We start from the raw sequence: 12217 nt of genomic DNA, 5'->3' as shown, positions 1-12217 counted from the left end.
AAAGTGTTATTTTTATCAAGGAATTATAAAATATTTTAGTTAAAACTATTCTTTTATTCTATTTTTTCAACATTTTAAGAAGGATATATTTTTTAACTTAGCTGAAAATATTCAGAGAAATTACCTTCAAATTAGAATTTTGTTGTATGATCCTAATATATAATGTATATTACTGTTAACATCATCACAATCTGATATCATCTAAAATAATTAAAAACAAGGAGATTTACTTAAAAAAAAAAAATTAATTAATAATTAATTAAATAATTAGATAATTAAATAAAAAGATAAATATTCAATAGTTAACAGACAATTGAATATTTGCAGAATATAAAAGTATATAAATCAGTATCATTATTTATAAAAGCTGGGCAAGTTCACTTTTAAAATTTTCAAAAAAAGTCTGGAAACTGAATAAAGTATAGCAACTATCATTATAAGTTTCAAAATTTAAATCAATTAAAATGAACTTAAAATTTTTTAAATTCAGAGTATAAGTTTGGTTTAATTTAATAAATTTATGAACATTACTCCTTTTTATAGAAAACATTATTTTCAAATTAATATAAAGAAAAAAGAATAATTTTTTTTTTTATCGAATATAAACATGATTTTTAAACTGAATATGAATAACTGAAATTAAAAATTATCTAACTGTAATTAACTATAGGAAGAAGTCTTATCCTGTAACATGTTCTGTTTCTGTAGTAAAATTTTATATTAAAAACTGTTTTTAATGTTTGGATGGACAGATTTAAGTCCTTTTTTCAATATACAACAAATTTATTAAAATTATAGTGAATTAAAAAAATTGGATAATATGGATTTGTCCCCTTTCTGCAGTTAGCAATTCATGTGCACTAAAAATATTAAACTATACTACGCAATAATAGTTCTTGATTTTTTTCAGTGTTTGGATTTATTTTTAATGTATTTCTTTGATATTTTAATGACTTTATGATATCAATCCTTGCTCGGGAGAAATTAACCTTCCTATAGGATATCAGAAAACAAATGGTATATTCCACTATACAAGTGCTTATTAGTAACTTAAAATTGTCAATATTAACCCAAATTTTGTAGCAATCAGTTCTATCATCAGAAATTAATCTTGGGTAAAAGGTATTAATTCAATATATTTTCACATGTTTATTTAATAAAATTGCTTCAGATAGTTTGAGAAGGAGAACCCTGAACTTTCTTTCTACACCATTAGTGGTGACTTGTATTAATTTTTTTTGATTGAACTGTATACAGTGATATAGTTGATTACTAAATTTCTTCTAAGGTAATAATAATTTTAAACAAATATTTTTAAATTTTGTTCAATATTATTTATTGATGGAGAAGTATTTAAATATCCATTCTTTATTTGTTATAAAGTTACCAAATTAATTTTTTTTAATGGTAACAACTACTCTTAGTTCCAGGCGATTTGATGCAGACCGTTCATTTATCGATGCTCTCCTTAATGGTCTAATTGATGCACCAGACCTTTTGTCTTTTATATCATTTCGTGTTCCATCCTATCCCACTAGAAATCACTTTCCCTTTCATGTTCCCTCTCATCATACCTCCTATAATAATAATAATCCAATACACTGAATGCTACGCTCTCTCAATAATATTTAGTTTTTTGGTCACATTTACTTTTATAAAAATTTAACTGTCTTATATTAATTATATATTATATTTATCTTAATTTATTGTCATCATTATTTTGTTGTCAAAGTTTCTTACTCTATGTTTTACATATATGCATGTACATTATTATTATTATTATTTTTTTTTCTTCTTTTTGTTATATTATGTTATATATTTAGGTTAGCATAATATTATTCCTGTAAATGGCCGTTTGGCGTTAAATAATTAAAATAAAAATAAACATAAAAAATAACTTATATTATTGAAAGTAATCCAATTAAACTGGTAATTTTTTTAAAAGCATTTATTAAATAATAATCAGCTCTACAATTATTCAAAAATAATAAAAAATGTAACAATACTAAGTTAAAACGGTACAACAAATATGACAATAATTGTTAGTAAACTCTAAAATAGAGAGAAATTAAACATTATTTAAAATTATTGTTAACAGAGCTTTTAATGAACAAATTAAAAATTTTTAATTTGAAAGAATGAAAGAAGAGAAAAAAAAATTAATTAAAGATTAAATGACAAAACCGAAACTCTTCAGAAAAGACATTATGGAAATAATTATATATTGGGAGAATAGTAACAAAGTATACTAGCTTTGGAAGGGGGATTAATATTGTAGGCGGCTAATAGGCTAAATAGTGTATTTTCGCTGTTAATGTGAGCAAGACAACCAAAGAGATGATGGGAGAAATTGCATAGAGTTTTACTATCATGTAGGGGACAGAAGTGAACAGAATTTAAGGAAAGATGGAATGCATGGTACGGAAAAAATTTAGTCTTAATCTAAAGAAAACTAAACTAGTTGATAACAACTTTTAAAACAGTAAATCACGATTTATTAATACTTTAAAACTTATATAGGAGGTGAGGTGTGGGTTAAGTTAATTTTTTATGATGTATTTCTCTGTTGTGCAACACCTCTGACACAGACATAAAAACATGCATAACTTTTGAACTACTGATTTAAAAATGACTATTGATCAGTCATTTTCTTAATCAGACCATTTTGTAACATTTAAAAAAGTTAAATATGTACAGTGCCATTAAAAAAAATAAAGTTGGTACCCTTATAAAGAATAAGGGATGAACCTAAAAAATATTTCATTTTTAATACATCCAGAAATAAATAATACTAAACAGGAAAAAAAATTCTCTAAATTATTTAAGAATAAATTTAGTGGTTAATGATAAATGAATCATTCTGTATATTCACAATATAAAACAAATATAGATAAAATTTTTATAAATTAATTTTATAAAAAGAATAAATAATCAGCTAGTAGAAATAGAAGTGCAAAATATATTCTAAAAATAGTACTTCACTTTGAAAATTGGACGGATTCATATTGGTAATTTATAAATATTGATTATATAGTTTTATTGTTCATTTGAAAATAAAAATGGTCTTGGATCTTCAACAATTTGTAAATAATTTATTCTTATTGTATCAGAACACATAGGACAATTTTCTCCAGCTTCCAATAATCTAACATAAAATTTAAGCATTTTGTCAATATTCATAAAATTTTAATTTAATTGTTTTATATTACTCAACAAATTCATTGTACAAGGCTGGAAATCGACAGTTAGGACAAAAAGTCAAATTTTCTTTGGTTATGTGCCAACCCTTAAAATAAAAACATAATATTTTTAGTTTAACAATAAATTTCTTTTCTTAGTTAACATACTGTTGATATACAAAAAGGTATGCAGCTTTTACAATTAATGCATATTAAATTGGTAATAGAGAGTTCATGATCACAATAAGGACATGGTTCAATATTATTTAACATGCTGTCTATAATTCCTCTAGGTGATTTTCTGATGACACTTTCAATTTTCTTTCGGTATTTTTCATCTATCTAAGATGATTAATTATTTTATAGTTATTTAATTTTAATATATAATAATTTCAAGAGTAAAAGTTTACTTGATTTCTATAGTTTGATTTCATTAAAATAGATGCATATTTAAAGGCACTTTCTTTCAAATTAGATCGATAACATTCAATGACAGTTGAAGTCAAAATTTGAACAGCATCTGAAATTTGCTTAGTTATTCAATGGCATAAAATTAAATATGCAGGCAGGATGTAGATAGGTATAATTTAAACTCACGTGAAGGAAATTTATCAATATTCTCAGATACTCTTATAAGTAACAAAGCTGCTTTGTAATGGTTATCTAACTTTACATGTATCCTGACCAGTATGTAAGAATGAAGTAATGCTAAATTTGCAATCATTTCATTGCTTACTTTTAATTGATTGTTGCGTAGTTCACAAACAGTGCTGTATAAAACATCATGTGCTTGTCTATAATTTCCTAATAAAATAATTAAAAAAAATTAAAACAAATAATTCAACACAATAATTGTATAACAAGCTAATGGCCTAACCAAAGTTCAATAAAAATATATAAATACAGAATAGTTGTTTACCTACACTCGTGTCATTAAAAGTATTAAATACAATATATATATTTTTTTTCAGAATTTAATAGTATCCTACAATTTAAAGTCCCCCTTATTACCTTTTTAATTTGTATCAACTTCAAATGAATACATTTAAGTTTAATCAGCTTACACATAAGAAACTATTTAAATAACAAAATTATTTGTTTTTAAAACTTTTGAATTAATATTTTAGAAGTTAAGCATAGGACACTTTCTTTTTATTAAAAATTCAAGTTGATACAATTTTAAGGTAGGAGAGTGGATAGGATCAAATTTGTACATAGTATAATTTTAAAGATATTGTGCAAGTCATAGTGATACATTTGCAACGAATAATATTGATAATTAAAAATGCCTGTTATGTTTTGAAAATTCAGTATTATTTAGATAAATATAATAAATAATGATTAATGAGGGGAAACCCTGTGAAAGTTATTTTTTTTATTTAAAAATTCATTTACCATCTGTAGAATGTATTTTCAGTGATTGGAGCTTTATAGGAAGCCTAAAATGTCTTTTTAGTGATGCTCTCTAAATCTACCAAAGTAGGTAAGTGCGTACGCGCTCTTTACGGCCTGATACATTTCATTTTTGGGCTCAACAAAACTGAATAAATATTGAAATTTAATAAACATAAATATATGTTTTTATTTATTTATTCGTGATATAAGTGACCTACTTAGTTAAGTCAATAAATGTATTATATACTAATTATGAAGATATAAAGGTTTAATTTTGCTGTGCTTAGTTACTTTTTGATTTTTTTAATAAGAATTCAACATCTTAGTTAAGGATATGTTACAAAAAAAAGAGGAAATTTAAAACAAATTAGGTTATTTAAAAAAAAAAATTAAGCTTATTTAATTGAACATTTACCTTTTATTTGTTCATTGCTTGCTAAAATTATGGCAACTTTGGCAGCATCATGGAATCTCTTTCTAGCCATATGGAGTTTAAACAAAAACTTAGGATTCTGATAAATTTAATTTGACATAAATAATAAATAAATAATACAAATGTATAAAATACCTTAGGAAAACCATCAACATCACCCAATAATAACTGTATTAATTGTTCATCAATTGAATTTTCTTTAGCAGCAGCTGCTACTTCTATGCCTAATGATAAGATATCTTCATTTTCAGGATTTATTTTACTACCTTCAATTAAATTTTTAATGGCCTAACAAATTAAAAAAAAGTAAATATATGTGATTGAAAAGTTAAATTTTAAATACTATTTAAGTTTAATATTAATATATATTACATAGTATTTAGTATTAGAAAAATATATTTTACTTTTTGGTAGTTTTTAGCATAGTAATAATATTTTCCAGATAGTGCTGGACGATTTTGATTATCAAAGTATTTTGCAAGACTAGTAAATTCTGGAATAGCTATTTCCTCCTCTTCATCCATTAAAACATCACCATATAACTCTAATTGGTCATTATCACAAGCTAATCTGAATGCATCGGTGAAACAATGAGACATAGTTAAAAATCGAATAGCAAGAAGTACTTCATTATTTCTTTGAAAATATCTAGATAAAAAACATGAAATGTTTGTTAATACTTGAAAAAATTTAATAAAAATTTTAGGTTGCCTTTAATAAACAAAAAAGTAGTAAGTTGATAGGATAATTAATACTTGTTATTTTAATGTATTCACATTAAAAATAAGTATGACATATAGAAAAAATATTAAAATTTAAATTAGTTACCTGGCAATCATTTTAGAACCTTCAGAACTGTGATGTTCCTGAATAATTTTAATAGCATCTTGAGGATCATTTAACTTATCTAAATCTAAACGAATAACATTATCATAATCTTGGGCTGCAGAATATCCATAATGTGCTTGTTTATAATTTCCCATAGCTTCCATAGCCTGTTTGAAATTATATCAGTTTTATTTTTATAATTATTTTCAAATCTTACTTTTGCATATTGTGCATAAATTTTTCTGGATGTGATTCTTGAAGCATATTCACCAACTTTAGACCAGTTTTTCAACCTGATATAACAAGAAGCAGCTTGATCCCAGTTTTCTACTGATTCATATAGTTCAGCAGCATCACTTAATTTCTGTATACATATTGTATTAACATATCAATAATAAATTTAAAAAAATTGTTTGATTGTTTCACCTTAGAGTTTTCTAAAATTTTAGCACATTCATTTAATATTTTTGAAGTTCCTACTTCCAAAGCTATTGCCATTCCTTTTTTTGAACTACCAGTTTTTATTAAACACCTGGCAATACCCTCACGACTAAGATTTAGGAGATCACTATTTAGTTCAGTGTTAAGACCTTGTTCATATTGTCGCAGAGCTTCAGATGCTTTACCACTGCAACATAAAATTGTATACTAATTTCATTTAACACATCAGTTATTAAAAGTTTAATTTTAACTGAAAATTCTAATTACATTAATTCAAGTTGCTGTCCATATTTATATGATATAAATGGTAAACGTTTAGGAGCTAATTTTTTTGCTAGATCTAAAGCTAAATCCCATTGCAATAAATCTTGACGCATTTCTAATGCTTTTATAGGATTTGATGATTCCAAAAATAACTTCTGGAATTATTCATTAACTATAGTCAAAATATCATAAAATCTAAAAAAATCAAATTAATTTACTTGTGCATTGTCAAATTCTTTTAAATACATAGCTACATGAGCGGCAAACAAATTTTTATCTTCAATATCTTTAATTAGCTCTAAAGACCAAACCATTGAGACATTAGCAATATGAGAATATATTTGAATAGCTGAAAAAAATGTTTAATATTACAGTTTTTTTTTTTTATATTTAAATATGTTCATTACCAATTTCTAAATTAAAATATTCCAAACAGCTTTTTCCTAATTTTTCCCAGTATATATTTTTATTTAAAAGTTGACAAGTTTTCCAAGCATCATTGAAACGTAATAAAGCTATTTGTTTGTCTAAATCTTGCTCCAATCGTTCAGTAGGATGACTGAGTGTTGCAGCAGTGGGTCGTATTAACACAGCTGTATGTGTCTTTAATATTATTGTGTTTAATTTACCAGAAGAAGTTTCTAATGTTATTTCACCTTTAGATAGAAAAAGAGGTATTTGTTTCTCAGGTAATTTTGTAGAACCTAAATAGCGAACAATACTACCTAAAGAAAATTTAGGAATAAATGTAATATAATAACTATTATCATAGTAAAATTTTAGCACCATGGATAGATTCTTTGATATATATAAAAGTATAAGCTGATTTTTCATCACAACCAACAAATATATGTTTTTCAAGGTCCCAACATTCCCAGAAAATTTTAGTTATTGAAGTAGGAAAGTCTAAAACTGATATAATTTCTTCAAGAACCTGTAAAATTAAATAAACTAAAATAAAATATACCTTTCTTTTAGAAAAAAAACAAAGGAGTTTCAAAAAAACCTTTCTTAAAAATTTAATCTTCCTTAAGCTTTGGTGTACCAGTCTTGTAACTGTGCATAAAATTAGAATTTTAATATTCTTATTATAAGCTAATGAATAATATTTGGAGCTCCTTAAAAATTATCATCTTATTTTTTATGCTTACCTTTTAATAACTTACTAGTATTGAATATATTAAAATAAAACTTACAGCATTAAATAAGTAAGCTTCATTTTTTGTATCAATTATTAAACATCTTGAACCATCAAGATTTGGGTACAAAGAAACAATACCACATTGATGTTTGTATGTAAAAGCTTCAGTCCAATCTTCCAAATAAAAAAAATGCACAGTACCTGTCTGATAAATTTTTATAAATGTTTAAAAACTATTTTTTTACTGTATATTTTACACATACTTACTTCTGTACTGTAAATTAGAAAATCATTTGTCAAGAAATGGTTATTTATGGTTGTATTTTTTTCTATAGGAAACATTTTAGACACATTGTCACCAACTTCTTTAGACATCACAGAGTCAACCTATAAAGTAAGTAATTCTGAGTTATAATAGGTGTCTATTAATAATAGATTATTTCATAGAGCAATGAGGTATAATTTCTGTTGGCTTTTAAAGCTAATTGTTAAAAATACAGTTTTATGCAAAATATTAATATTAAATAGAAAATGCCATTACATAAATTATTACACTTTTATGCCTTTTAATTTCAAGAGGATTTAGACTTTATGGATCCACCAAATATTTAATACTATATAATACCGATTTATTTATTATAACACATTCAATTACTTTCAAAATAAAAATAATAATATAGAGAATTTCTTTTTATTTTATGGTTATTTTTAATTATATAGATTTCTTAATTTATAAATTATTCAGTACTTTATAGGACTATCTCTTTTATCTTATAAGGGTGTTAAATTACAAGTTTTATTATAAGGGCTTTCTCATCCATGTTTTATCTTCCGCTCAAAGGTGTATAGTTAAGTGATGTGAATGAAAAAATATCTCAAATAACTTTTTAAAATTCTAAAAGTTAAATTTTTATCTCAAACATTGATAACCTTTAGTAAGTAAAAAGAAAAATTAATTATTTCATTTAATTTAACAAAATCCTAATACAGTTCAAAATAACTTAAATATTTTTAGTTTATCTTATTGAAAAACTAAATTCTAAATAAATAACATAATTTTCAAGTAATACAATATTTTCTATGTACCCAATAATCTTTTAGCAATCAATGTATATTTTTATCACATAATTGGTTCATTATATTTTTTTCTTCATTTTTTTTCTTGGTTTTTAAAATATTTAATTTTATAATATATGTATTAAAATACCGTATGGAGTTGAAGTTTTCCTTCAAACAAAACTGATATATATTCTCCATTTAAATTAATGTTTTTTATACTTTTTAAGTATTCTTGGTCACCAATTAATGAAATTGTTAACTTGTTGGATTCAATTGTATTTATTTGATAATACCAAATTCTGTTATTCATACCAACTGCTAAGTGGAAAGGACCAATACCTAAAAATGTAGGTTCTATTTCTGCAGTAACAGAAATAGTATAAGGCGATTGATTCTTAAAATAAAATAAAAATTAGTATTTTCACTATTATTTTAACTTATTATGAATAACTAACTTTGTCTAAATGATAATAGAATACAGTTATTTGATTTAAAGATGTTAAAATCGCGACACAGCTATTAAATGATGCAGATAACATAGGTAATGTTCCTAAGTAAAGATGAATACATCCATCTGATGCTATTACAGCTAGTAGCCGCCCATCCTCACTCCAAGAAATTCGTTCAATTACACTACTTTCTTCAACATGTAGTACTGCAATAGTTTCCTCCAATTTTCCAATTTCATTAACTTTAACACTAATATTTTTAATTGTTAGAAAAATTATTTTTTTAAATAATTTACAGTAATAAAATTTTAGTAAAGTATACAGAAAAAAATATACGTGTAGTTTCCAGAAGTAGCAACTTTCCCTGATATTTTTGATAAACCCACATCAGACAACAGTTCTTTGTGATTCTGTACTTGATAAAGTTCTTTACCAACTTCCTTAGGATGGGTTGAAATTGAAATTAAATAACCTTCAGTAAAACCAATTAAGATATAACCATCTCCATACCAATGATAAGTCACAATAGAACCATATTTTACATTGAAGGCTAACTCGATAGGATTGTCCGTGTCTTGGAGATCTATTAGATATAATGTTTTGTTACTCACCAAAACACTTAACTGTAATAATTTATGAAAAAATTATTACAATGAATATTTGAGTTAAGTATGTGCTAATTGGAAAATAGTTAATTACAGTTTCTTCTAAATTTTTTTTTCTGTCAGATTTCATTTTTGAAAATTTTATGTTAGAAGGCTCTCCCCTAAGAGTAATAATTTTTAATGTATCACCTTCAACATTGCTAATGGAAACAGTTTGATCTTTGGATCCTAGTGCTAGTATATTATTTCGATTCCACTCACCACAAATGATACTTTTTGAATGTTTGCCAAGTACAGGTATTCTTCTAAACAATATTTAAAAAAGATATATTAAAAAATATAAGTATGTTTTTAACCTTCAAATTTTACTTAGACGTTATATAATCATATATAGTCAAATTTCCTTTAGCAGAAGTAACTGCAACTGTTTGGCTGACTTTTGACCATAATATACAAGTTAAATTATCATTGAAAACAGGATTAATGTGTTCTGTTTTAGATGAGTTGGCTTCCCATAAAACTATTGAGTTTAGACCATCACATATAATACCTAATAAATCACCATCACGATCCCATGCTAGGTCTAAACAAGTTCTAAAAGAAATTATATAAATCATTAAAAAATATTATTATTATTGATATCAAATTACCCTGTGATTTTAATTTTTTCTATAAGTTTTCCATTACGGTTATATATGCCTACAAATTGATCAGTACCAGCTATAGCTATATATGTTCCATTACCTTTCTGCCAAGCTAATATAGACCGACCTGATCCTCTGGGAAAATCAAGTTTTACTAATTTCTATAAAATTAAATATATCATAGTAAGTCTCTATAGTTAACAAAATGCGTTTTTTTTATTAAAGCTTTTATTAAATAGTATTATTATAGCTTCAGAATACATTTGTTATAAAATTATAACAATACTTTATATTACTTATCAATTATTTATGGCTTATTAATTTATGCATAGATATAAATAATAATTTTTGAACAATTATTACAAGATATATTTTATTTTAAAGTACGTACATTCATTTTGCTGGTCATATAATTAAATTTAAAATAGTTTCGCTGCTCAGTTTATGATTCATTAACATTCTAAAACTATATTTTTCATTCATATATGATTTTTCGTACATGTGACCTTTAATAAAAAATTTGAACAGCTATACAAATCAAATAATTTTTATTAAACCAATTTTTAAATTCTCATGACCAAGCGCTTATTATCAGGTTACCTACTGATATGATAGATTGACGGTTACTGTTTAACTGCTGTTGGTTTCTAAGCAACCGTAGATATAAAAATAAAGATGAGTCATTAATAGTGAAAAAAAGTTATTCCATTAGTGAAATAGTTAATAGAACTACTAGTATCTAGTATATCTAGTATCGAGTATCTAGTATCTAGTATCTAGTATATCTAGTATATCTAGTATCTAGCTATATACTAAAATAGCTTCACCTGGAAGAGATTTTACGTTTTTTCTGCTTTAAAATTCCGATTTATTTGTATTGCGGTCTCCACACAATCTCATATCCGCTATGTTGTATTTCTTTATGCTAATAAGTAATTTCGNTTTAATATTTTTTTGCTTATTATTTTATTAAAGGAACATTAAGTCATTAAATTTACTATTCCCTCTCCCAAAATTAATATTTTTTGCCCTTTAAAAAGTTTAATAAATAAATATTTATATTTACTATATATTTATTTACAGGGCCAAACCTAGAATTTTGTTTTGGGGGTGGTTTTAATTTTTTGATGTTAGTATTAAATTTACAATTATATCATTAAAATAAGTAGGTATTAAATAAACAATCCCGAGTGTATTCATAAAAATCCATAATAATTTAATACTACTGTCAAATAGTAAAAACACATGTGAAGACTTAATCTTATAAAAACAAAATTTTATTTCACCGTGACTATAATGTACTATAATATATAATTTTTATTTCATGAAAAAAATAAGGTTACAAATTAAAAAAGTCAATTTGGAGGTGGTTTGAACCCCTAAAACCACCCCCTTGGCACACCTCTGTTTATTTATATATATTTATGTATACATTTTAACGGTTATTAACATATTTTGGATTAGTTATAATTTAGGGTTTGTTGTTTTTTAAGGGGCTTACTACATTAAATTTTATTGGGCCCACAAATTGGTAAATCAGAACAAGTTCTTACGACACTAATTGAAAAAAAAATGCCTAAGCTATCTCTTTTTTGAGCTTTTCCAAAAAAAATCAGTTAATGATATTTTTTTACTAAAATTTATACTGTAATAAAGTTCTTAAGCAAATAAAGAAGGATATTTGATTTAAATTATATTTCAACTTTCAAATAAGTATCGAAAATATTGAATATGAACTGTTATGATCACTACAACCTTAATAGATTAATTACATTAAAA

General features: G+C 24.6%; 1 protein-coding gene across 4 annotated transcripts; it reads right to left on the bottom strand.

The window, feature by feature from the left end:
• Window positions 1-2839: 2839 nt before the first annotated feature.
• LOC126906656 (WD repeat-containing protein 19) lies at window positions 2840-11049 on the bottom strand. Of its 4 annotated transcripts, none has more exons than XM_050687353.1 (24): window positions 10830-11049; window positions 10445-10599; window positions 10164-10388; window positions 9889-10099; window positions 9526-9812; window positions 9196-9439; window positions 8889-9134; window positions 7949-8068; window positions 7737-7886; window positions 7327-7474; window positions 6948-7265; window positions 6759-6889; window positions 6544-6695; window positions 6262-6463; window positions 6053-6199; window positions 5836-6002; window positions 5412-5655; window positions 5143-5295; window positions 4990-5086; window positions 3777-3983; window positions 3590-3699; window positions 3348-3521; window positions 3215-3286; window positions 2840-3145 (listed from the first exon to the last, which is right to left on the bottom strand). In XM_050687353.1, the coding sequence occupies exons 1-24, from the start codon at window positions 10845-10847 to the stop codon at window positions 3107-3109; spliced, it is 4017 nt and encodes a 1338-aa protein (XP_050543310.1). In that variant the 5' UTR covers window positions 10848-11049; the 3' UTR covers window positions 2840-3106. The 4 variants fall into 4 exon arrangements, with proteins under 4 accessions (XP_050543310.1, XP_050543311.1, XP_050543312.1 ...); XM_050687354.1 differs by having other exon boundaries at window positions 2842-3145; window positions 3210-3286; window positions 9526-9772; window positions 9984-10099; XM_050687352.1 differs by having other exon boundaries at window positions 2843-3145; window positions 3210-3286; window positions 10830-11048.
• Between the last annotated feature and the right edge of the window lie 1168 nt (window positions 11050-12217).

Source organism: Daktulosphaira vitifoliae, unplaced genomic scaffold (assembly GCF_025091365.1).
Source record: "Daktulosphaira vitifoliae isolate Bord-2020 unplaced genomic scaffold, ASM2509136v1 Scaffold_5, whole genome shotgun sequence".
NCBI classification, from domain to species: Eukaryota; Metazoa; Arthropoda; class Insecta; order Hemiptera; family Phylloxeridae; genus Daktulosphaira; species Daktulosphaira vitifoliae.
Note: the sequence above shows the minus strand (reverse complement) of the source record. Positions and strands in the feature narration are given on the sequence as shown.